At 42.5% G+C, this 26,518-nt stretch overlaps 1 protein-coding gene across 2 annotated transcripts in view; it reads left to right on the top strand.

Moving 5' to 3' along the window:
* Positions 1-4,045: 4,045 nt before the first annotated feature.
* GSDME (gasdermin E) overlaps positions 4,046-26,518 on the top strand; it is a 73,840-nt gene continuing 51,367 nt past the window's right edge. For both annotated transcript variants that reach the window (XR_013829821.1, XM_079931867.1), the window contains exons 1-3: positions 4,046-4,110; positions 11,214-11,443; positions 25,572-25,764. Coding sequence is in view for 1 of the 2 variants with exons in the window: in XM_079931867.1 (XP_079787993.1) it covers positions 11,233-11,443; positions 25,572-25,764 (404 nt within the window). In the remaining variant the exon portion in view is untranslated. The remainder of the gene's footprint in view (positions 4,111-11,213; positions 11,444-25,571; positions 25,765-26,518) is intronic.

Genomic DNA, 26,518 nt, shown 5'->3' with positions numbered 1-26,518 from the left:
CCGTAGTGTATATCTGTCTCCCTTCCCAGATAGTCTCCCACGCTCCATGAGGGCATGGACCACGTCTCCCTCACTCACCAGTATATCCCCAGTCTCTAATGTAGTGCTTGGCACATAGTAGGTCCTTAATAAATATTTGTTACATTTACAAAATGTCAGATGCATGGACTTTGCCTTTCTCTATGCTGGGGATAGCAAACTTGGACGCTGAGTAATCTTTAAGAATAATGATAATGGGGTGAGAAAAACTTGTGCAGCAATAATGTTATTCCTGAATGTTTCTAGAAACCTGACCTCTGGTGGTTGACTGCCGGTCTTCATTGCAAATCTCCTTTATGCTGACAATGGTATGTGTTTCTCCATGAACAATGAACAGAAAATATAGGAGTTGGTTTTTTTTTTTAAACTAACTTTGTTTATTATTATTTGTTTATTATTGTTATTTAATGGCATTCTGTTTCATAAAAACAAGTATACTAGAATGAAGATGTCTGGAAACTCTTCACTCTTTCTCCCATTGAGCGGTAGAGTATAATTCCCCTGTCTTTGAATCTGGGCTTGCTTCAACAATAGAACGCTGTGGAAGTTACATTCTGGGTTTTCAGGCGCTAAGTCATAAGACATAGCCTCTGCTTTGTTTCTTGGAATACTGGCTTTTGGAGCCCTGAGCCTCTATGTAAGTCTTCCCCTAGATCACCATGATAAAGAGGCCACATGTAAGGGGTGTGGTTGATAACCCCAGCTGAGCACTGCCTTCCAGCCCTCCCTGCCAAGGCGTTAGACAGGTGGGTGAACTCATCCATCCTGGACCTTCCAGACTAGGGTATTCACTAGCTAAATTCTGCTGAGTGATCCCAGTCAATGCCACATGATACTGAAGAATCATTGAGCTGAGCCCTGACCCACAAAATCGTGAGATGTAATAAAATGATGGTTGTTTCAAGCCACTAAGTTTTAGGGTAGTTTGTAGTGCAGTAAATAATAACTGAACAACAAATTACTTTATTTCCTTATTTGTCCAATCATATTTGCCTTGAGACTTTAAATTTGGACAATTTTGGTTGATCATTTTCTGGCCAACAAGTAAATTTCAGTTCTTCTTCTGTCTGTATCTGTACCTTGAAATTGAATAAGAGATGGTTGGGACATTGAAAGAAATGGGCTGTTAATTCTGGGCTATATTTAACCTTCCTTAAGCTTTTTATTTTAGAGTGGTAATTGGTAATATGCATTGGCAATGCAGTCTCCAGTTGCAAAAAAAAACCACTTTTGGGATTCAGGGAAGTAAATTAAATTGGTTTAAAAATATATATCGATGTATGCCAAATTTTATTTTAAGTTATGTTAGTAGCGATGTTCCTCTGGGAAGCAGTCAATATGGTAAAAGACAAAATTACGCATAGGTGAAAATTTTTAGGCTCAACTTAAAAGTGACATTAACCAAAAAGTAATTAGTGAAGGAAAGGAAATGAACTTTTATTTAGGGTCTACAATGTGCTGAGTGCTTTTCGTACATCTTCTCTTTTAATCTGGCTATAGGCAATTTTTAAATGGGAAGTTAAAAATTTGCCCAAGGTCACTCAGCTGGTAAGTGGTAGGCTGGATTTGACCCAAATCTAACCGATGCAAAGCCTGTGTGTTATTTCTCCACCATGGAGGCATCTAAAAGAGTGCAGGTCTCTTCAAAAGTGGGTCCCAAAGAACTTGGAAGTAGTTATCAGCAGCCATGCAGAGCCGGTTGGTTAGCATGTTCATTTATGAAATACACCCCAGTAATAAATTGTATCAATTTTTGCTGACCTTTACAAGTTGCTTATTCAGTAAGGGTCCGGGAAAAGAGTAGGAAATACACAACACCCCGTAGATGTGTTTCTGCGGGTTCTATAAGTTGAAACATAGTTCACAGAGGGAATCTTATTAAAAGCAAACACTTCCATCACTATGACCACCCCAATTTATCTCCTGCAGAATTCTGTCATAGCTCCATTTTCCTAAAGGGATACATCTACAATGGGGTGAGAGCGTTGGGGTTGGACGTTATCTTTTTATTCATTTTTTTCCCTAGTTGGGCTAAAAGTCCCATCTTGCATTTGTTTGTCTGATGTCTTCAAATACTTTAATAATAGTAATAGTAGTAATAATAATAAGTACAACTGTTCAAAAAATACAACAGAAAAGTTGAGACTCTCAGATTGGGCTGTGCCCAGAATCCTGATCCCACCCATCAGGGACAGGAAAAGTAGCCGTGGGGAAGGGGACGGAGGGAACTTTCCTAAACACGTTTCATCCCTCTCTCCCAACACATACACGGTCAAACACTGCTTGGTGGGGTAACTCTTATTGTGCTTCTTATTTTCTGAAGAATCTGTACCGTCGGTGGTTTTAAAGCTCAGATGGTGTTGTTACCGAACCAAACTTGGATCCGCCCGCTCTCACGCAGTAAAGGCAAACTACTGACATTGGGTTGCGGGGAAGGAAAGTGCAGTATTTATTTCAGGGCACAAAGCAAGGAGTTCAGGACGGCTAGTGCTCAAAACAGCCGCGCTCCCCAACGGGTTTCACCAAAGCATTTTTAAAGGCCAGGTGAGGGAGGGGTGTTCCAGGGTATGTGATGGTGAGGGCGGTGTCACAGGGGTTAACGTTATCAATCCTTAGCTGCCAGCAGGTGTGGTCATGGTCATCAAGTAGTTAATTTCTTCCATTTGGTGGTGGTTTAAGCATCTGTAAAGCAACCCAGGAAATGTGCATCAGATGCTATTCCTTCAGTACTGCTGAGAGGAGCTACAGCAGAGGATATGGGGTAAGGGGGTCTATTCCTGGAAGGCCCCGTAGGATCCTGCTCTGTTACAGTGTCAAATGATCTGGGTTTAAATCTTGGCTCTATCGCTTTTCAGGTGGGTGGGCTTCCCATCTTTTGCCTCAGTTTACTCATTTGTAACTTGGACCTCCAACCAGGTGCTGTGAGAAGTAAATGAATCCATCAACGCATGTAAGGTACTTAGAACCATGCTTGGTGACAGTAATTAGAAAGTACTACGTAAATATTAGCCGCTGATCTTATACTATCTTCCTCAAGCATTTAATTGAAAGCCAGTGGACAGGACAAAAAAATAAAGCAAAGAATTTGAAGCCATGGAGTAACTGTTGCACCAAAAATCTCAGGTACTCTCAGATACAGGTGGTTACGTATCTAGACAGAGGGCTGGGCTTATTGGTGGGAACTTCATGAACATGCTGCTTATAAGGATGTTCTTGAGGTTAATGGCCAAGGTCAGGAGACAATAATCTCTGTAACAAGTCAGAGTCATCACTGTATAATTTTGAGGACAGAGAACCAATAGCATAGGTTAATAAGTCTTGACAGGGCCAAGACAGTGATTCTCTTTTTCTTCCACTGTCTAATCTCTTTGGCCAGGCAGGCCACCAAAAGGGGACCACCTCTCTCTCTTGACCATTTCAAGTCACTCATTCATCCAACAACCATTAATTAATTGTTCACCTACCCTGTGCCAAGTACTGCAAAGATGAGTGAGACCCCTACAGTCTAGAAACAAGAGGATGCATTAATTAACGCAACAATTATTTACTATCAACCATCCATCGGGTACTATGCTAGTTGTGGGGTATAGTGAACAAAACACACAAAAGCTCCTCCCCTCGTGGAGCTGACATTCTAGGGAAGAGAAACATAATGCATGAAGTAAGTATGCTGTGTATAGTCTATCAGATGGTGATACTGCAAAGGAGATAAAGCAGGCGAGGAACTAGGGCGTGTTCCTGTAGGGTGGTGGACTGGCTGTACTTTTCATTTGAATAGTCAGGGACAGATTTACTGACAAAAATATAAGGAGGTGGGGTAACTAACCTAAGGATATGCCCAGAGCGTATGGGGACCTCGTTCCAGGCCCTGTGGAAGAACTCAATACTCCTGAGCGCAAGTTCTCGGAGCTCACTCCTCCGGCCGCCCCGCCCGGCTCCAGGGGGCGGGGACGAAGCAAAGGTCCCGCCGCCCGCCCCCTTCCCTCGCGATCCCCCGCCCCGGCCCGGCCCAACCCGCGGGGCTTCTAAGTCTCGGCAGGCTGCGGGCGCGGGGCGCGAGGCTGCAGGGAGGTAAGTGCGGCCGGCTCGGCTCCGGATCCGGCCCTGACCTTGGGGAGCCGAGCCCGCGCGGCTCTTTCTCTAGGGGACACCCTCCCGTCTGCCCGTTAGTCCAATGGGGTTCGAATGGGTGGGCTGCCCGCAGCTGGACCGCCGGCCCCATGGCGTCCCCTCCTCGTTCGCGTTCCCAGCCCCCGTCTCTGTCCCCCGACCCCTTTCCCATCCCCTCTCCTCCCCCTTCCCACTGCCACTTCCTTCCCTGGCTGTTGCTGGGGCAGCGGGTACTTACTGTCCGCCCCCCAACCCTTTGCGCCCTCTCCCCACTTCTTTGTCTTCCGGTTTCTCCTCCGGGTGCGCTAGGCTGTCCGTGGCCGGGCGCTGGGGCGCTTATGTGCGTGGAAGGAAGGCGGGGGCCGGCGTGGAATTCACTCTCTGGGCTGGACCAAGTCCCCATCCCTGGGGTGCTGGATACTGGGCCCCGAGCTTGTGGAGGAGGCCAAGCCCCTCGGGAGTTCTCGGCCTGGGTGGGATGACATCACCGCTGCTCACGGGGCCTCAACGTGCAGATTCCAGACTCCTTCCCATCTGCACCTGACCGGGAAAGACCAGAGGGCGGTCTTAGGAAGGCGCTGGTTGTACAGTGTTCAAAAAAACCTCTCATTGAGAGTCTACTCTGTTCAGAGGACTGTTCAGAGGGGCGGATGCCTTGGGATCGATGCCTTTAAGAGATAGGCTAGTTGGAGTGGAATGAAATATTGCTGTTAGGTCAGAGAAACAGCTGAATAAATGCAGAGTAAATTAATCGTTTTCCAAAGCCACCGCCAATGAACTCTTCTCGTAAAGGAAAACAGCCGGGAGAAGATGAGCCCAGCCAATTAGAGAGATCTGAGAAATGCGGCCCAAGCCCCCAGCTGCTGCCCTTAGCTCGCCTGCTTTAGGAGGAAGCCTTATGGTTTCCAAAAGTGCTTTTCTTTTTGTTCTTTTTGAACCCTCAGGGGGACCAGAGGGTTCTTTATTCTTAATCAGTCTCCTGTTATCCACTCCACTTCCTAAAAGCCTTTGCTGCCTTTGCCTTGACTCCTTTTTCAATCTCATGCCTGTCTTGCGATCATCATTTGTTTTTTATTTTAGAAAGAAATGATGGAGTACTTTGTCTTTAATTTGCCTTCTTATTATAAAAATGAAGGTACTGGGCTGTAAGCACCGGAAGATACAGAAGGATGACACCTCTGTTTTAATTTAATAGACTCAATTTCACTTTATTTAGAAAACTAAATTCAAAATGTGCTGAAGTTGTTAGGAGACAAGTACTCACAGCGGTGTCTCATTTTCCTAGATGATGAAGAAATAATGTGTTTTATGGCCATGGTTTTTGCTTCCGCCATAACTGAAGTTTACCCTTTTGAGCACCTCTTCTTACTTTACAAAACAAATTATATGTAGTCCACATTCAAACAAACAAACAAACAAAACCTGACGGCGGAGTTGGCAGAGCAGAGTGGTCCAGGGCTCAGGCTTGGGAGGCAGGTGGACCTTGTTTGGAATCTGGGCTCAGCACTGTTTCGCTACTTGACATTCAGTGCCTTCTAGTCAAAGACCTCTGGGAACACAGGTGGAGTTGAAGGGGATGGATCATTGCTCGCTGAATGAGGAAGACTTCGCTCCATGGGGAACCCTGGGCGTCTCTGTAACTGAGTGCAGAAAGGAGTTACAGGATTTGGGCTTGTAGGCGATTTGGGGGAGAGTTTAAGGAGATAGGACTTTGCTCTGAATTGGATGCTGTCAGCAAGTGAGGGAAATTCTCTGGAGTATCTTCATAAATTTTATCTGAAAGGAGTGAGGCTAAAACTGTGGTTGGCTGAGAACCGCAGTCACTTGTGCTTAGAGTTGGTGGGGATGGTGGGAGTGTTTGGTCATTTTTGTCGTTTAGACAGTGTTCGTATTTTGTCTGTGGTCAGATAAGACTATGAGAGGTCTTGTTTTCGTCTTGATTTATCATGACCACAGAGTGCCCTTGCCAGATGTCGACGTTCTGTGATGTTCACGTTGACCAGGAAAACGCCAGGCCACTGCCAGCAACCCCAGGGCTAGCTGATGGTACCAGGCAGGCTCTTGGATGTCAGGGCTGCTACTTTTTTTCTTGTTATCTTGGGCAAATTACTTAACATCTTTGAACTTTAGTTTCCACATCTGTAAAATATGGACAATGCCTACTCAGGGTTGTCGTGGAGATTAAATGAGGAAATGTGTAGAAAGGACTTAGCCCAGTACCTGGCACACAGCAGGTACTCGATATACAGTTGCCCCCCGCCCCCCCCCCCCGCCCTTTTAGTGGATTTCGAGGTTCAGGTTTCTTTCCTAGAACTATTCACGCAGAGGCCCAGTGATCAACCAGAGCTGCTCCAGAGAAGAATCCTGAATTGGATATTAGGAAGAAGCGGGTCCTTTGCAACTCAAAGATGTGATCATTCCATCACTTTGAATCAGTCCTGAGGATGGACACGAGTGATTGTAGTATCTTCTTATGCTATCATTACCCTGGCAACTATTTCTATGAGTCTTTGTTCCCAGGAGCCAGTGGTCCCAGTTGGCCATGTACTCTTCTGACTTTGTGTTGTTGTCTTGGTTTCTTGGTCTTTTGTCCAGGAGTCTCATTCGAGCTTGTATATCCTTACCACCTTCACTTTGGCTCTCTGAGTTCTAATCTGCTTCGAGCTGGGAAGCCACATAGGCAGACAAGTAGGAACTGTTGGCTCATGGAATTCTTCAGGCCCAAATGAGAGAGCCCAGGATCTTCGGTACCACTGTGAAGTGCAGTGGGGTTTTAGGCCATGAGCATTTTGAGCTTGGTCTCTCATGAGGCCATTTTCATCTCCTTCCAGGTTGGAGCATTTTGGAAATTTGAATCCGAAGTCTAATTTCTACTTGAGACATTATTGTGCTTGTCTGTGCCAGGCAGCATGGGTTCTAGATCCTTTGGTGGGCCCTGGGCATATTATTTAATCTTTCCTGGCTGGACAGTTACTTTAGATGTTTGAGAATCAGACAATAGCTTATTGGCTCCCAATGCCACATGATAAACTGTATTGTATTAAATTTCTAGCATATATTGTACTTTGGCTCATCTTGCTATTCCATTGAAGGATCCTAGGAATAAAGAAAAAAACAATAGAAAATGGGCTAAAGACACAAACAGTTAGGAAAAAGGTATATAAAAAAGCTTTAAACAAAAGATGCTTGATTTCACTTGTATTAAAATAACATGACTTAAAACTGTACTGAGGGACTTCCCTGGGTGGCGCAGTGGTTAAGAATCTGCCTGCCAATGCAGGGGACACGGGTTCGAGCCCTGGTCCAGGAAGATCCCACATGCTGCAAAGCAACTAAGCCTGTGCTCCACAACTACTGAGCCTGCGCTCTAGACCCCGCGAGCCACAACTACTGAAGCCTGTGTGCCTAGAGCCCATGCTCCGCAATAAGAGAAGACACTGCAACGAAGAGTAGCCCCCGCTCGCCGCAACTAGAGAAAGCGCACGGACAGCAACGAAGACCCAATGCAGCCAAAAATAAATAAATAATTAATTTAAAAAGAAAACAAAAGATATTGGCAACTGATCTACACGACCCCACCAAAAAAACAAACAGAAAACTACACTGAGAAACCATTTCTCACCTATGAGGCTGAAAAAAAATACAAAAGATTGATACCATACTCTGTTGCTGAGACTGATACTTTCATACCTTATTGGTGAGACTGCAAAATGGTACAACCTGTAAATTATAGATGCATTTACCATTGGTCTAGCAATCCCTCTTCTAGAAATCTCCCTTCAGATACTCTTGCCCATGTAGGAAGAAGACATACATTTAGCAGTATTTAGTGTGGCTTTTTTTTTTTTTTTTTTTTTTTGCGGTATGCGGGCCTCTCACTGTTGTGGCTTCTCCCGTTGTGGAGCACGGGCTCCGGACGCGCAGGCTCAGCGGCCATGGCTCATGGGCCCAGCCGCTCCGCGGCATGTGGGATCTTCCCAGACCGGGGCACGAACCCGTGTCCCCTGCATCGGCAGGCGGACTCTCAACCACTGCGCCACCAGGGAAGCCCTAGTGTGGCATTTTGAAAATAATAAAAACTTACAAATTACCCAAGTGATCAGCAATACTGAACAGGTTAAATAAGCAATGGTACATCCATGTGAAGGGGTACTATGAAGCTGTATTATGCAGAAGGTTCTAACCGTGGAAAGATCTCCAGGATATATTGCCACATGACAAAGTAGGATGCAGAAAAGTGTGTACACTCCTTTTTACTTATATTTGTATAAAGAAACATGAAGGTGATATACCTGAAGGGGAGAGGGGTGAAAAGGTAGATGGGACCTGGGTAGAAATGGGATTTCTCAGTGTATATCTTTTTCCATAGTTTAGATATTAGAGCCAAGTAAATATATTGTGTATTCAAACATAGTAATTAAAAAAAAAAGCCTCTAACTTTACCTTCACAAGGAGAATATTCTGAGTCCCTTGATTGAGTAAACCTGGTTCTTATAAAAACATCCAAAGCAATAGCCACTTCCATTAACTCTTTTTAAAGCAGCCTACACTGTCAAGAGGCCGTATTTGATGCTAGATTGAAAAACAAAATGAAAAATTAATTTAGGAGTTCTCTCTCTTCATCCTCTAATCCCTCTGGGGAGGATTGGTGTCATCACTAAGGCTTTGTTGCCCATAGCGGATGGGTTTGGGTTTTGTTATTTTATTATTTTTTGATGGCAAGCCTGATTTGGCTTCTTCAGAAACCTGTTTAATCTGAAGGCAAGTTAGTGAACTCCCTTCCAGGTTGTCCCAGGAAAGAATAAAACCCATAAAAATGGAGATCCTGATCACCATGGTGAACTGAGGCAGCTTCTGCTGTGGCTCTTCTCTTGGACAAGCAGGGTAAAATCCCCCGGGTCACTGGGAGACCTTATTTCGTTAAAAGTTCTTTCCTTGTGTTTGACAAAATAAGCCTTACACCTTATCCTAGATGCACTCTCAGCAGTTACTGTCTTGCTGTCCCCAGCAGTCCGCTTCCTTCTGGATCCCTCTCTGGGTAGCTGGCATCCCCATCTCATCAGCCGACCCTGGCCTGAGCTAGCCGCAGGCCAAGCTGGGGAGTCTCCTCTCTTTCATCAGCACCTTCACATCCAACCAGACTTCTCGGGAAACCACCAAACCAGCATCTTTTCTACCCTTACACCACCAACGTAGTTCAGCATCATTGTGTGTTGTCTAATTGTTCCCTTCCAGCTGGTTTCCTATTTTGCTTCCAGAAGATCTTTCTAAGTGACCGCTTTGATCACACTGTTCCCTATATAACCCCTCCAGTGGCTCCTGCTGCCCTGGTTCCCCCAGAGGAGGCACAGGCCTTCAGGACCAGGACTGAGCCTTCTTCATCCTTATCCTTTGCGCTTCCCCTCTCTAGAACCTGGCAGTGCAGGAACCAGTCCCAGAGCTTGCAAAGCAACTCTCGGTCTGTCAAAGAATTGGTGATGGGCATATCTACACAAAACCATGTCTCCTGGACATCACGACCTTGCTGCTCCCAAATATTGCCTTGTACACCGATTCAATAAATATTTTGATAAATGAATAAATGAGTGCTCTGATATAAGAACAGGGTTAGTTGGCTATACAATAATATAAGAAAAGGTACTTTAGAGAAGAACTAGTGATAGTAAAACAATTTTTTTATGCCCTTGAGAAGATTCATGGTAAAGAAAAGTGGGTTGAACTGATTAACATCTAAGATTATCTCAGCTCTTAAATTCTATGATTTTGTTATCTATGTGACTGCCAGACACCAGGATACAAATATAAATAAAACACAATTCTTGTGCATTAGACATTTTAACTGTTGACTATAGTTTTAAAAAAATCTTTCAATTTGTGCTTTTTTTGAGTAATAATGATAGTGTGTGTGCGTGCGCGCATATGTATATATTCATATGCATATGTACAGCTGTGAGCACTTTATGTATTGTGAATTGTTTATAACCTTTGCCCATGTATCTACTACAGTATTTGTAAAACTTGATGTGGTTTGTAAAAGTTTTTTGTATATGTTAAATGTTCTGGTTCTTTGTTTTATAAGTATTTTCTCAGTTTGCCATTTGTCTTCCTAAAGGCCTTTCTCATCCTACAATTGTACAAATATTTGTTTGTATTTTTTTCTAGTACTTTATGGTTTCACTTTTCCTTAAAAACACTCTAATCCACTGAGGATTTGCTCTTGTGTATGGCATGAGTTAGGGATCTGACTTTATTTTTTTCCAGATGTTTAGCCAGTTGTTCTGACACCATTTATTGAATAGTATATACATCTTCCATTGAATGTAGTACTTTTATATCTTCCAACATGTCTCTTACTTTTTTTTCCCTCCGGCTGAAGAGTGACTGGGCTTTCCTTTCTGGGGTTAAAAGTAATAGCTAGTCACTTCCCATTTATGAACAGGGGACATCACACAGTGTAGAGAAAAAGCACATTTGACCCTTCAAAGAAGTGGTCATAAGTAAGATACAAATTGGGGTAGTCAGTACGCTGTTCAACAGATATTCCCAGGTCTCTGCCTTCCAAATACTTGGTAGGATTGTATTTCCTGACCATTGTGGTTGGCTGAGGCCATCTGCCTAGTTCTGACAAATTGTGAGTGGACGTGACGTGTGTCAGTTTTGGGCCAGAGCATTTAATTGCTGGTGTGAGACTTTTCAGAACTCTCTTTCCTGTTGGCTGATGACATGATATTCAAGATGGCGGCTGCCCCTTCAGCCTGGATCCCTGAATGGCTATGAGGAGCAAAGCCTTCCTGTCCTGTTTTGGACGTGTAGTGTGAGCACTAAATAAACCTTACTGGTTATACGCCACCGAGATTTGGAGGCATAACCTAGCCTATCTGGATTTATATACATATTCTCTTTCAGTATTTCAATTTGATTTTTTAGACATCAACTGAACTCAAACTAGAGGCTTCTCTAAGGAGAAGGTATTCTTTCATGTATACTGATTGATACTAGGGAGAAATAAGGTAATTTTAGAAAAAAAGTCACGAAATAACAACTTCCTGTATATTTTTTTTCAGGTAATCTGGAGCTCTCAAAATGTTTGCCAAAGCAACAAGGAATTTTCTTAGAGAAGTTGATGCTGGAGGTAACCTGATCACAGTATCAAATTTGAATGACTCTGATAAATTACAACTTCTAAGTCTGGTGACCAAAAAAAAGAGATTGTGGTGCTGGCAGAGACCCAAATACCAGTTTTTATCTGTCACCCTGGGAGATGTACTCACAGAAGACCAGTTTCTGAGTCCAGGTATGTTTCTTTGGTTATATTGTACAATTAGTTCCAGAACAGGAGATGATGATTCTTTTAGACACATGTTGTCTTGAGTGACTGTAAGGCGATACCTTATAATCAGTTCTCCTGTTTCTTTGCCTACTGTTTTAAAAACGTATCCTTCCGTAAAATGAGAAAAGTCTGCAGGCCTGACATGAAAAGTTATAGCTTAATATTTAAGAAATAATATTGCAGTTTTGGTATAAAAGTACAACATGCTCATTTGTAGATGTTGTGGCCCCTCAGCATGAGTGGGTTGGTTTTACTTCCCCAAATTTGGTTTGGTGTTGAGGTTGATGATGCCACGTATCCATCAGGAGGATGCGAAAAGTTTTATTACTCACATAACGAAGCTTTTCTGGGGACAGCATGGCAGGTTCCCAAGGCTGGTCCAAAAATAGCTAGAGAGAAGGAGGGGATAAGAGATGGGCTCAGTTCCTCTAATGAATATGAGGTGTGGTGAGGGTTCTGCATGTAGGCTGGGGCTTATTACAACTTTTCAATTTCCTGCTGGTGCCAATGGAGGGACCACCTAGGGTTTCTTACCCTACTGCCCAGATGTGTAACAGAAAGAAAAGAGGGGGTGGTGGGCTTGAAACATTAAGCATCAAAAATGGGGAGTTTGACTCATTATTACAGAGGAGCATGTATAAAATATAGAAAGGCAAGAAAACAAATCAACAAAAATTCCTCCATCAAGTGTTAATTCCCATTAACACTTGGATTGTATCTTTTCTTTCTCTGCATCTAATTTTTTATAAACAAAATTGGAAACATATTACATATAATTTTTATATACTCCTCATTTATTTATTTATTTATTTATTTATTTTTTTGTGGTACGCGGGCCTCTCACTGTTGTGGCCTCTCCCGTTGCGGAGCACAGGCTCCGGACACGCACGCTCAGCGGCTGTGGCTCATGGGCCCAGCTGCTCCGCGGCATGTGGGATCTTCTCGGACCGGGACACGAACCTGTGTCCCCTGCATCATCAGGCGGACTCCCAACCACTGGGCCACCAGGGAAGCCCTGCTCATTTATTTTTAATTTTTATTTACTTACTTTTTTGCGGTATGCGGGCCTCTCACTGTTCTGGCCTCTCCCGCTGCGGAGCACAGCCTCCAGACACGCAGGCTCAGCAGCCATGGCTCACGGGCCCAGCCGCTCTGCGGCATGTGGGATCTTCCCAGACTGGGGCACGAACCCGTGTCCCCTGCATCAGCAGGTAGACTCTTAACCACTGAGCCACCAGGGAAGCCCGTGGTGGCTTCTCTTTTTGCAGAGCACAGGCTCTAAGCACACGGGCTTCAGTAGTTGTGGCACGTGGGCTCAGTAGTTGTGCCTCTTGGGCTCTAGAGCGCAGGCTCAGTAGTTGTGGCTCACGGGCTTAGTTGCTCTGCGGCATGTGAGACCTTCCTGGACGAGGGCTCGAACCCGTGTCCCCTGCATCGGCAGGCGGACTCTCAACCACTGCGCCACCAGGGAAGCCCTATTCGGGGTCTTTTGTGTCTCCATACAAATTTTAAGGTTTTGTGTTCTAATTCTGTAAAATATGCCATTGGTAATTTGATAGGGATTGCATTGAATCTGTAGATTGCTTTGGGTAGTATAGTCATTTTCACAATATTGATTCTTCCAATCCAAGAACATGGTTTATCTCTCCATCTGTTGGTTTCTTTGATCAGTGTTTTGTAGTTTTCTGCATACTGGTCTTTTGTCTCCCTAGGTGGGTTTATTCCTAGGTGTTTTATTCTTTTTGTTGCAATGGTAAATAGGAGTGTTTCCATAATTTCTCTTTCAGATTTTTCATCATTAGTGTATAGGAATGCAAGAGATTGCTGTGCTAATTTTGTATCCTGCTACTTTACCAAATTCATTGATTAGCTCTAGTAGTTTTCTGGTAGCATCTTTAGGATTCTGTATGTATAGTATCATGTCATCTGCAAACAGTGACAGTTTTACTTCTTCTTCTCCTATTTGTATTCCTTTTATTTCTTTTTCTTCTCTGATTGCCTTGGCTAGGACTTCCAAAACTGTGTTGAATTATAGTGGTGAGAGTGGATATCCTTGTCTTGTTCCTGATCTTAGAGGAAATGCTTTAAGGTTTTCACCATTGAGAATGTTGTTTGCTGTGGGTTTGTCGTACATGGCCTTTAGTATGTTGAGGTCGGTTCCTTCTGTGCCAACTTTCTGGAGAGTTTGTATCATAAATGGGTGTTGAATTTTGTCAAAAGCTTTTTCTGCATCTATTGAGATGATCATATGGTTTTTATTCAATTTGTTAATATGGTGTATTGCATTGATTGATTTACATATATTGAAGAATCCTTGCATCCCTGGGATAAATCCCGCTTGATCATGGTGTATGATCCTTTTAATGTGTTGTTGGGTTCTGTTTGCTAGTATTTTGTTGAGGATTTTTTCATCTATATTCATCAGTGACATTGGTCTGTAATTTTCTTTTTTGGTAGTATCTTTATCTGGTTTTGGTATCAGGGTGATGGTGACCTCATAGAATAAGTTTGGGAGTTTTCCTTCCTCTGCATTTTTTTGGAAGAGTTTGAGAAGGTTGGGTGTTAGCTGTTCTCTAAATGTTTTATAGAGTTCACCTGTGAAGCCATCTAGTACTGGACTTTTGTTTGTTGGAAGATTTTTAATCACAGTTTCAATTTCTTTTTTTTTAAATCTCATTCTAAATATAATCAGTAGGAAAAATATGCAATAACAAAGAATATTTTTTTCTTTTTTTCCCACAACTCACACACACACACACACACACTGTATTTTATTTTTACAAGAGATAAACTGACACCAAGCATTGTAAATGGATGACCACAACAAAAGCAACAATGATTGTAATTACCGAACACGAAATACACTCATAGTATGTCATAATATTGACATTCAGTCCAGTAATCCTCCACTGTAACAGCTCCTTTACTTTGCAGTGAAAATTGATTTGTGTATTTTTTGCCTCTGAGTCCTTGTGGGATTTTTTTTTTTTTTATTCAAAGAGAAAGTCACAAAAATTATAATCATCCTCATCAGTTCACTCAGTCCCATGTAATTAATTTTCTTTTATCTTGATCTTTTGTTAGAACTTTTATGAATTCATCAGTTTTCCATTAGAGTTCTGAAAATGCTTATTCATTCAGTTCAGCAGTATAGTCAGTTACCAGAAACCTGTTCTTGTCAGAGTCTTTTCCATAAATTCCTTGAAGATGAGATCCTTTTATGGGAACATTTTTGTAAAAGCATCAGAGTACACCCAGAACTGTCTGTAAATGACAAAAGACTTAAAAATGACCACAGTTAAAGATTTGATGAAAATTCATAATAATGCAGTTGACAAGGAATTTTAGTTATTTCTGAGATATATGTTTTAAAGTACTAACTAGAATTATGACTTATAACATTATACCAGAATATATAAGATTTTTAGAAATTTCATGTAATGTCTGAAACATTTATATTAACATATTTCCATACAAATAACCCAAAGAAAGTTTATTATTAATTTTTTTGTTTGTTTTTTTATACTGCTGGTTCTTATTAGTCATCAGTTTTATACACATCAGTGTATACATGTCAATCCCAATCGCCCAATTCAGCACACCACCATCCCCACCCCACTGCGGTTTTCCCCCCTTGCTGTCCAATATATTTGCTCTCTACATCTGTGTCTCAACTTCTGCCCTGCAAACCGGTTCATCTGTACCATTTTTCTAGGTTCCACATACATGCATTAACATACAATATTTGTTTTCCTCTTTCTGTCTTACTTCACTCTGTATGACAGTCTCTAGATCCATCCACATCTCAACAAATGACTCAGTTTCGTTCCTTTTTATGGCTGAGTAATATTCCATCATATATATGTACCACAACTTCTTTACCCATTCGTCTGTTGACGGGCATTTAGGTTGCTTCCATGACCTGGCTATTGTAAATAGTGCTGCAATGAACATTGGGGTGCATGTGTCTTTTTTTTTCTTTTTTTTTTTTTGTGGTACATGGGCCTCTCACTGTTGTGGCCTCTCCCGTTGCAGAGCACAGGCTCCGGATGCGCAGGCTCAGCGGCCATGGCTCACGGGCCCAGCCACTCCGCGGCATGTGGGATCTTCCCAGTCTGGGGCACAAACCCGCGTCCCCTGCGTCGGCAGGCGGACTCTCAACCACTGCGCCACCAGGGAAGCCCCACATGTGTCTTTTTGAATTATGGTTTTCTCCGGGTATATGCCCAGTAGTAGAATTGCTGGATCAAATGGTAATTCTATTTTTTGTTTTTTAAGGAACTTCCATACTGTTCTCCATAGTGGCTGTATCAATTTACATTCCCACCAACAGTGCAAGAGGTTTCCCTTTTCTCCACACTCTCTCCAGCATTTGTTGTTTGTAGATTTTCTGATGATGCCCATTCTAACTGGTGTAAGGTGATACCTCATTGTAGTTTTGATTTGCATTTCTCTAATAATTAGTGATGTTGAGCAGCTTTTCATGTGCATCTTGGTCATCTTTGGAAAAATGTTTATTTAGGTCTTCTGCCCATTTTTTGATTAGGTGGTTTGTTTTTTTTTTAATATTGAGCTGCATGAGCTGTTTATATATTTTGGAGATTAATCCTTTGTCCGTTGCTTCATTTGCGAATATTCTCTCCCATTCTAAGGGTTGTCTTTTCATCTTGTTTATGGTCTCCTTTGCTGTGCAAAAGCTTTTAAGTTTCATTAGGTCCCATTTCTTTGTTTTTGTTTTTATTTCCATTACAATAGGAGGTGGATCAAAAAAGATCTTGCTGTGATTTATGTCAAACAGTGTTCTACCTATGTTTTCCTCTAAGAGTTGTATAGTGCCCTGTCTTACATTTAGGTTTCTAATCCATTTTGAGTTTATTTTTGTGTATGGTGTTAGGGAGTGGTCTAATTTCATTCTTTTACATGTAGCTGTCCAGTTTTCCCAGCACCACTTATTGAAGAGACTGTCTTTTCTCCATTGTGTATCTTTGCCTCCTTTGTCATAGATTAGTTGACCAAAGGTGTGTGGGTTTATCTCTGGGCTTTCTATCTTGTTGCATTGATCTGTGTTTCTTTTCTTGTGCCAGTACCATATTGTCTTGATTACTGTAGCTTTGTAGTATAATCTGAAGTCAGGGAGTCTGATTCCTCCAGCTCCGTTTTTTTTCTTCAAGACTGCTTTGGCTATTCGGGGTCTTTTGTGTATCCATACACATTTTGACGTGATTTGTTCTAGTTCCGTAAAAACTGCCATTGGTAATTTGATAGGGATTGCATTGAATCTGTAGATTGCTTTGAGTAGTATAGTGATTTTCATAATATTCTTCCAATCCAGGAACATGGTATATCTGTCCATCTGTTGGTATCATCTTTTATTTCTTTCATCAGTGTCTTATAGTTATCTGCATACAGGTCTTTTGTTTCCCAGGTGGGTTTATTCGTAGGTATTTTATTCTTTTTGTTGCAATGGTAAATGGGAGTGTTTCCATAATTTCTCTTTCATATTTTTCATCATTAGTGTATAGGAATGCAAGAGATTTCTGTGCATTAATTTTGTATCCTGCAACTTTACCAAATTCATTGATTAGCTCTAGTAGTTTTCTGGTGGCATCTTTAGGATCCTCTATGTATAGTATCATGGCATCTGCAAACAGTGACAGTTTTACTTCTTCTTTTCCAATATGTATTCCTTTTATTTCTTTTTCTTGTCTGAGTGCCGTGGCTAGGACTTCCAAAACTCTGTTTTATAATAGTGGTGAGAGTGGACATCCTTGTCTTGTTCCCGATCTTAGAGGAAATGCTTTCAGTTTTTCACCATTGAGAATGATGTTTGCTCTGGGTTTGTTATATATGGCCTTTATTATGTTGAGGTAGGTTCCCTCTATGCCCACTTTCTGGAGAGTTTTTTTAATCATAAATGGGTATTGAAATTTGTCAAAAGCTTTTTCTGCATCTTTTGAGATGATCATATGGTTTATTTATTTTTTTGCGGTACGCAGGCCTCTCACTGTTGCGGCCTCTCCCGTTATGGAGCACAGGCTCCGGACGCGCAGGCTCAGTGGCCATGGCTCACGGGCCTAGCTGCTCCGCGGCATGTGGGATCTTCCCGGACTTTGGCACGATCCCGTGTCCCCTGCATCGGTAGGCAGGCTCTTAACCACTGTGCCACCAGGGAAGCCCGATCATATGGTTTTTATTTTTCAATTTGTAAATATAGTGTATCACATTGATTGATTTGCATATATTGAAGAATCCTTGCATCCCTGGGATAACTCCCATTTGATCATGGTGTATGATCCTTTTAATATGTTGTTGGATTCTGTTGCTAGTATTTTGTTGAGGATTTTTGCATCTATATTCATCAGTGACATTGGTCTGCAGTTTTCTTTTTTGGTAGTATCTTTGCCTGGTTTTGGTATCAGGGTGATGGTGGCCTCATAGAATGAGTTTAGGAGTCTTCCTTCCTCTGCAAGTTTTTGGAAGAGTTTGAGAAGGTTGGGTGTTAGCTGTTCTCTAAATGTTTGATAGAATTCACCTGTGAAGCCATCTAGTCCTGGACTTTTGTTAGTTGGAAGATTTTTAATCACATTTTCAATTTCATTACTTATGAGTGGTCTGTTTATATTTTCTATTTCTTCCTGGTTCAGTCTTGGAAGGTTATACCTTTCTAAGAATTTGTCCATTTCTTCAGGTTGTCCATTTTATTGGCATACAGTTGCTTGTAGTAGTCTCTTAGGATGCTTTGTACTTCTGCAGTGTCTGTTGTAACTGCTCCTTTTTCAATTCTAATTTTATGGATTTGAGTCCTCTCCCTCTTTTTCTTGTTGTGTCTGGCTAATGGTTTATCAATTTTGTTTATCTTCTCAAAGAACCAGGTTTTAGTTTTATTTATCTGTGCTATTGTTTTCTTTGTGTCTATTTCATTTATTTCTGCTTTGATCTTTATGATTTCTTTCCTTCTGCTAACTCTGGGTTTTGTTTGTTCTCCTTTCTCTAGTTCCTTTAGGTGTAAAGTTAGATTGTTAATTTGAGATATTTGTTTCTGGAGGTAGGCTTGTATAGCTATAAACTTCCCTCTTAGCACTGCTTTTGCTGCATTCCATAGGTTTTGGATTGTCGTGTTTTCATTGTCATTTGGCTTTAGGTATTTTTTGATTTCCTCTGATTTCTTCAGTGATCTCTTGGTTATTTAGTAACGTATTGTTTAGCCTCCATGTGTTTGTGTTTTTTACGTTTTTTCCCCTGTAATTGATTTCTAATCTCATAGCATTGTGGTCAGAAAAGATGCTTGATATGATTTCAATTTTCTTAAATTTACTGAGGCTTGTTGTGTGACCCAAGATATGATCTATCCTGGAGAGTGTTCCGTGCACACTTGAGAAGAAAGTATAATCTGCTTGTTTTGGATTGAATGTTCTATAAATATCAATTAAATTATCTGGTCTATTTTGTCATTTAAAGTTTGTGTTTCCTTATTAATTTTTTGCTTGATGATCTGTCCATTGTTGTACGTGAGGTTTTAAATTCCTGCACTATTATTGTGTTACTGTCGATTTCCTCTTTTGTAGCTGTTAGCAGTTGCCTTGTGTATTGAGATTCTCCTATGTTGAGTGCATATATATTTATAATTGTTATATCTTCTTTTTGGATTGATCCCTTGATCATTATATAGTGTCCTTTCGTGTCTCTTGTAACATTCTTTATGTTAAAGTCTATTTTATCTGTTATGAGTATTGCTACTCCAGCTTTCTTTTGATTTCCGTTTGCATGGAATATCTTTTTCCATCCCCTCACTTTCAGTCTGTATGTGTCCATAGGTCTGAAGTGGGTCTCTTGTAGGCAGCATATATCTGGGTCTTGTTTTTGTATCCATTCAGCAAGCCTGTGTCTTTTGACTGGAGCATTTAATCCATTCACATTTAAGGTAGTTATCAATATGCATGTTCCTCTTACCATTTTCTTAATTGTTTTGGATTTGTTATTGTAGGTCTTTTCCTTCTCTTGTGTTTCCTGCATAGAGAAGTTCCTTTAGCATATGTTGTAAAGCTGGTTTTGTGGTGCTGAATTCTCTTAGCTTTTGCTCGTCTATAAAGATTTTAATTTCTCCATTGAATGTGAATGAGATCCTTTCTGGGTAATCTTGGTTGTAAGTTTTTCCCTTTCATCACTTTAACTATGTCCTGCCACTCCCTTCTGGCTTGCAGAGTTTCTGCTGAAAGATCAGCTATTAACCTTATGGGAATTCCCTTGTATTTTATTTGTTGCTTTTCCCATGCTGCTTTTAATATTTTTTCTTTGAATTTAATTTTTGGTAGTTTGATTAATACATGTCTTGGCCTGTTTCTCCTTTGATTTATCCTCTATGGGACTCTCTGCACTTCCTGAACTTGACTATTTCCTTTCCCACATTAGGGAAGTTTTCAAGTATAATCTCTTCAAATATTTTCTCACACCCTTTCTTTTTCTCTTCCTCTTCTGGGACCCCTATAATTAGGATGTTGGTGCGTTTCTTGTTGTCCAGAGGTCTCTGAGACTGTCCTCAGTTCTTTTCATTCTTTTTTCTTTATTCTTCTCTGAGGCAGTTATTTCCACTCTTTGATCTCCCATTTCACTTATCCGTTCTTCTGCGTCAGTTATTCTCCTATTGACTCCTTCTAGAGTATTTTTAATTTCATTTATTGTGTTGTTCATCACTGTTTGTTTGCTCTTTAGTTCTTCTCGGTCCTTGTTAAACATTTCTTGTATTTTCTCCATTCTATTTCCAAGATTTTGGATCATCTTTACTAACATTATTCTGAATTCTTTTTCAGGTAGACTGCGTAGTTCCTCTTCATTTGTTTTGTCTGGTGGGTTTTTACCTTGCTCCTTTATCTGCTGCATATTTCTCTGTTTTCTCATTTTGTTTAACTTACTGTGCTTGGGGTCTCCTTTTCACAGGTTGCAGGTTTGTAGTTCCCATTATTTTTGCTGTCTGCCCCCACAGGGTGAGGTTGGTTCAGTGGCTTGTGTAGGCTTCCTGGTGAAGGGGACTAGTGCCTGTGTTCTGGTGGGCGGGGCTGGATCTTGTCCTTCTGGTGGGCAGGGCTGCATCCGGTGGTGTGTTTTGGAGTGTCTGTGAACTTAGTATGACTTTAGGCAGCCTCTCTGCTAATGGGTGGGGTTGTGTTTCTGTCTTGCTAGTTGTTTGGCGTGTGGCATCCAACATTGGACCTTGCTGGCTGTTGGGTGGAGCTGGGTCTTAGTGTTGAGATGGAGATCTCTGGGAGACCTCTCGCCAATTGATATTATGTGCGGCCAGGAGGTTTCTGGTGGTCCAATGTCCTGGACTCGGCCCTCCCACCGTGGAGGCTCAGGCTCAACATCCGGCTGGAGCACCAAAACCCTCTTAGCCACACGGCTCAGAAGAAAAGGAAGAAAGAAAAAAACCCCAAAAAGCAAAAACTAAAAAATGGACAGAATCCTAGGACAAATGGTAAAAGCAAACTTATACAGACAAAATCACACAAAGAAGCATATACATACACACTCACAAAAAGAGAAAAAGGAGAAAAATATATATATATTAAAAAAAAAGGAAGAGAGCAACCAAACCAATGAATATATCCACTAATGATAATAAGCACTAAATACTAAACTAAGATAAACATAAAACCAGAAACAAATCAGATGCAGAGAGCAAACCCCAAGTCTAGGGTTGCTCCCAAAGTCCACTGCCTCAGTTTTGGGAACATTCGTTTCTATTCAGGTATTCTTCAGACGCAGGGTCTATCAAGTTGATTGTGGGGATTTAATCTGCTGCTCCTGAGTCTGCATGGAGAAATTTCCCCTCCTCTGTTCTCACAGCTCCTGGGGTTCAGTGTTGGTTTTGGCTTCGCCTCTGCGTGTAGGTCACCCTCAGGAGTCTGTTACTCACCCTTACAGAAGGGGATTAAAGCAGCAGCTGATTAGGGCTCTCTTGCTCACTCAGGGCAGGGGAGGGAGGGGTTTGGTAGTCATAATTGGAATGCGAGGTGAGCCTCTGGCGGCAGAGGTCAGCATGACGTTGCAACAGCCTGAGGCGCGCCGTGTGTTCTTCTGGGGAAGTTGTCCCTGGATCATGGGACCCTGGCATTGGCGGGCTGCACAGGCTCCTGGGGGATGTGGATAGTGACCCGCACTTGCACACAGAATTCTTGGTGGCAGCGGCAGCAGCGTTAGCAGTTTATGCCCGTCTCTGGGGTACAAGCTGATAGTCGTGTCTCGTGCCTGTCTCTGGAGCTCTTTCAGGCGGTGCTCTGCCTCCTGTGGGCACGCTGGGAAGGGATCCCCTCTCCTCGTGCATCCCGAAACAAAGGTCTCGCCTCTGGCAGGTCCAGACTTTTTCTTGGATTCCATCCCGGCTAGCTGTGGCACACTAGCCCCCTTCAGGCTGTCTTCACGCAGCCAACCCCAGTCCTCTCCCTGGGGTCTGGCCTCTGAAGCCCAAGCCTCAGCTCCCAGCCCCCACCTGCCCTGGTGGTTGAGCAGACAAGCCTCTCAGGCCGGTGGGTGCTGGTCAGCACCAGTCCTCTGCGTGGGGATCTCTCCGCTTTGCTCTCTGCACCCCTATTGCTGCGCTGTGCTCTGTGGCTCTGAAAATTACCCCTGCCCAACCCCCATCCCTGCCAGTGAAGGGGCTCCCTAGTGTGTGGAAACCTTTCCTCCTTCACAGCTCCCTCCCACTGGTGCAGGTCCTGTCCCTATTCTTTTGTCTCTGTTTTTCCTTTTTTTTTTTTTTGCCTTACACAGGTACGTGGGGAGTTTCTTGCCTTCTGGGAAGTCTGAGGTCTTCTGCCAGCGTTCAGTAGGTGTTCTGTAGGAGTTGTTCTACGTGTAGATGTATTTTTGATGTAATTGTGGGGAGGAAGGTGATCTCCATGTCTCACTCCTCTGCCATCTTGAAGGTCTCCCTTTTTTCTTATTGAGATATCTTTGATTTACAATATTATATTAGTTTCAGGTGTACAATATAGTGATGCAAAATTTTTATAGATAATACTCCATTTATAGTTGTTAGAAAATATTGGCTATATTCTCTGTGCTGTGTAATATATTCTTGTAGCTTATTTATTTTATACATAGCAGTTTGTACTTCTTAATCCTCTACCCCCACTTCCCTCTCCCCTTTGGTCACCACTAGTTTGTTCTCTATATCTGTGAGTCTGTTTCTTTTTTATTATTTGCACTAGTTTTATTTTTTTAGATTGTACATGTTAGTGATAACATACAGTGTCTTTCTCTGATTTATTTCACTTGGCATAATACCCTCCAAGTCCATCCATGTTGTTGCAAATGGCAAAATTTCATTCTTTTCTATGGCTGTGTAGTACTCCATTGTGTGTGTGTGTGTGTGTGTGTGTGTACCACATCTTCCTTATCCATTCTTCTGTTGATGGACACCTAGGTTGCTTCCATATCTTGGCAATTGTAAATAATGCTGCTATGAACATTGGGGTGGCATAGATTCTTAAAGATAGAATTACTGGACCAGAGGTTGGGAACTTTTCGAAGACTTTTGGTACTTATTCCTACACTGCTTTTTGGAACATGGTGATATATGAAAGCACCATCAGCTCTTAATTATTGGACTAGATGATGTTTGAGTCTTCTTTCAGCCCTAAAGTTCTCTAATTTTGTGATTGCATCTCCCTTAAAGGGAAAAAGTGATAGAGGAGATAACTTGAGTTGACAAATAATCTCCTTTCTTCCAGCTCAGCATTCTAGCCAATGCTTTCTTCAGCCAGGCTCATTATCAGAGCTGTCAGACAATAGGCAAGTGAATTGATATTAATTTTATGTCATGTTTTCCCCCTGGATGTCTGGTAGAACTCTTACTGAGTAGTGTAATAACTAAATATAAGGAAAGGCAAGAGAAAAAAAAATTCACAGAACAGACCATGGACCCCTGAGTAATTGGAATTTCACCGCTCTGTGCTGTTAGCTGCTTCTTCCGTGGTGTCCTGAGAGCTGTTGTTAGATGGGTCAGGCCGGTTGCAGTCCCTGCAGATTAGGAAGTCCCACATATGCTCATCATCTGAGGCCAGAGCTCGTGCCTGGTTCTGTGTCCTGTTGCTGTTAGGGCTGTGATGAGAGGTGCCCACTACTGTGTCTTCTGAGCAGATTCATGATGCCTCACCTTTGTTATTCTTGCCCCTGGCAACCACACTGGAGTGTTATGTTGCCCGGGGTGCGGAGGTTGGAGGGTGGTGACTTGGTTGTCCTACCCATGGCCTGTTGGCTTCCTCACTTTTCCCTTCCACCTGCAGCAGTGGATAACTCGATGCAGACGTGTGTGCAAACGACATCTGGTTCGGAGGTGTGTCTAGTGTGGCATTTTGCAGTACACAGACAGTCTTGATTGTCCTTACCTGCTGTGGGATCCAGTTTTGGGGTCAGAGTTTTCAGGAGTGGTAATACGCCTGATTGGGGCCAGAACAGGGATCTAAGGGTAGAATTTCTGTCTGTGTGGTACTTTATACAATCTAGGACTGTCCTGTTTATCAGGAAATGATGTTGCTTTGGCCTGAACCCAGTGGATAGATTGAGCACTTGCTACGTGCCAGGCTCTGTATACATCAACTTCCAGTAGAACCCATCAGGTAGGTATTATTCATTATCTCCAAATTACATATGACAAACCTGAGGTTCAGGGTGATGGATGTTACCCAAGGTCTCCCAGCTAGGTATATTAGACTAGTGATAAAATCTTGAGCTCTTAACAGCTGCTATATGCTGCTTCCGAAAGCATTTCCCAGAGTGTTTGTGTTCTCAAGATGTGACTAGGAGAAGGCTGTGACTTGGGGGCATTTTCATAAGCTTCTTATTTTTCATGGAGATGATTCTCTACTTGGTAAACTTCACAGATAATGAATGGTGATTAATTCTCATTAACCCTGGTTGAGGTATAGGTTTTGTTGCCTGGGGTGAAAGAAATACAGGTGTTGGGGGCAGTGGCTGGATGGAAAGAAACGTTTCAGACTCCAGTCGGATTTGAATCCCTTATGAAGTGCCGCCAGGAGCCCAGGAGAGCCTTGGGTCAGGAAAATGGAAAGGGCCGAGTATGAAGTTCCTGAGAGCCTCTCAGTGTAACCTTCCTGAATGATGGTGACTGAGACCATTTTTATGGTAGTATTTGGTTCAATTAAAAATGAGAACAGTAGAAATCTGGAGACATGTGAAGGCTAGCAGTTCAAGTCTGAGATCATCAGATGTTTATCTTTAGTGTTCAGACAAAAAAGGGCAGATCCTGAAGGCAATCTGCTAGCCATCGCCTGGTATGACCAGGTGAGTGGATTGAAGCTGGGACACCAGCTGGGTGGTGGCATCTTTCTCAGTGTCTGGGAAGCCAGGAAGGAAGAATGGGGAGTCTGGAGCTTGTGTGTTCCAAGATGGTGTTTGAAGCAGGGAGGAAGGGCGTGCCCACTGACTTTATCAGGAACACAGAGATAAGGAATTGCTTGGTAAGGAATTGAAAGACTGGGTGGAGGTCAGATATAAACAGGTAAATATGGGGAGAACTGTTTCAATGGAGATGGTAATGAAGGCCAGGGCAGTGTTCTCCAAGGCCACCAGTGAGAAGGGAGGATGCCCGAGGACAGGTTCAGGCGTCTGACCTGCAAGATACTGAATCAGGCAGGCCACTCCCTGGGCAGAGTGATGGGCTGCTATCTTCTCTGTGCTTTGGTGTCATCCTCATCTAGTCCCTTCATCCTAGAAAAGTACATATTTAACATGTCTTATTTCTTTACCTGGATAGTAGTTAAACAGATGTTTGCTTTAAAATTATTCATGAAACTCTATAGATACTTTTTGTGCACTTGTCTATATGTGTGTATATTGGAATTGAAAGATGAAAAAACAAAAAAGTGCCCAGTAGAGTCCCTGGCCACCAGTGCATGCCACGCTCTCAGCACCCAGGTTCTTTTGCCCATACACACAGCGCGGCCACCGGCTTTCCATTCTGCGTGCAGACCTCATGTTTCCCACAGGTTTCTGCAGGATTGGAAAGCTAGGTGACCTGAGGCACAGAGGTGGCCGTTTTGTCATTAGATTCCTCTGCATGTCTCATTCACTGTAGTGGTCGTGGAGTCGGACTTTGTGAAGTACGAGGGCAAGTTTGAAAACCATGTGAGTGGGACCCTGGAGACGGCCCTGGGGAAGGTCAAGCTGAACATTGGTGGCAAAGGCCTCGTGGAGAGTCAGTCCTCGTTTGGAACCCTGAGGAAGCAGGAGGTGGACTTGCAGCAGCTCATTGGAGTTGCCCAGGAGAGGTAATGGGAATTCTGCTTGGCATTTTGGACTTGGACATGTCTCTCATTGAAAGGTCGTTCTGTGGGACGTTGGCTAGAAGGGTGACATTGGGATCTTGGCCAATCAGCAAACGTTACCGAATGCCCATGTGCTGAAACTTGATGAGCAGTGCATCCTTTAGTCTGGACGTTGACTATTCTTAGCCTGAGAGGGGAGACTTGGGAAGCATTTTAAAAGGATGTTACTTCAGACAAATGTGTACTTTAAAGAAATCATACGATTTATAAAATACCAACAGTGAGAACGCTCTGTCCTACGTTTCTGAATATTAATATCAGAAATAGAAAAATCCCCCTTCTGCCCTGGCTCTCTATGATTTTCTGATTAGGAAAAGGAGAAAGCAGGTGTGGGGGGCTTCAGGGGAAGAGCTGGTTTTTAACTCTGAAGTCTTAAAACCCCACGTTTATTCATTGTTTAGATGTCAGTAAATACATTTTACCCCAGTAAAATGATAATACCTCATTATTTTTACCTTATGTTTATTCAACATTCCATAAGTAATTTTGCTGAGTGCCTACGATGTACCACATACTGTTCTACGTGCTGGGGATGCTGCAGTGAACAGAATGCCAACATTTCTGCCCTATATTCTAGGGGGGGAGAGACACAAAACATGCAACTAAGTGAAATATATAGTAGGTTGATGGTGCTCTCTGGAATGGAGAAAAATGTAGCAGAGATGGGGGATAGAACATGCCAGGAATGGGGGCCGAT

This window comes from Stenella coeruleoalba, assembly GCF_951394435.1.
Source record: "Stenella coeruleoalba genome assembly, chromosome: 9".
Classification (NCBI taxonomy): domain Eukaryota; kingdom Metazoa; phylum Chordata; class Mammalia; order Artiodactyla; family Delphinidae; genus Stenella; species Stenella coeruleoalba.
Note: the sequence above shows the minus strand (reverse complement) of the source record. Positions and strands in the feature narration are given on the sequence as shown.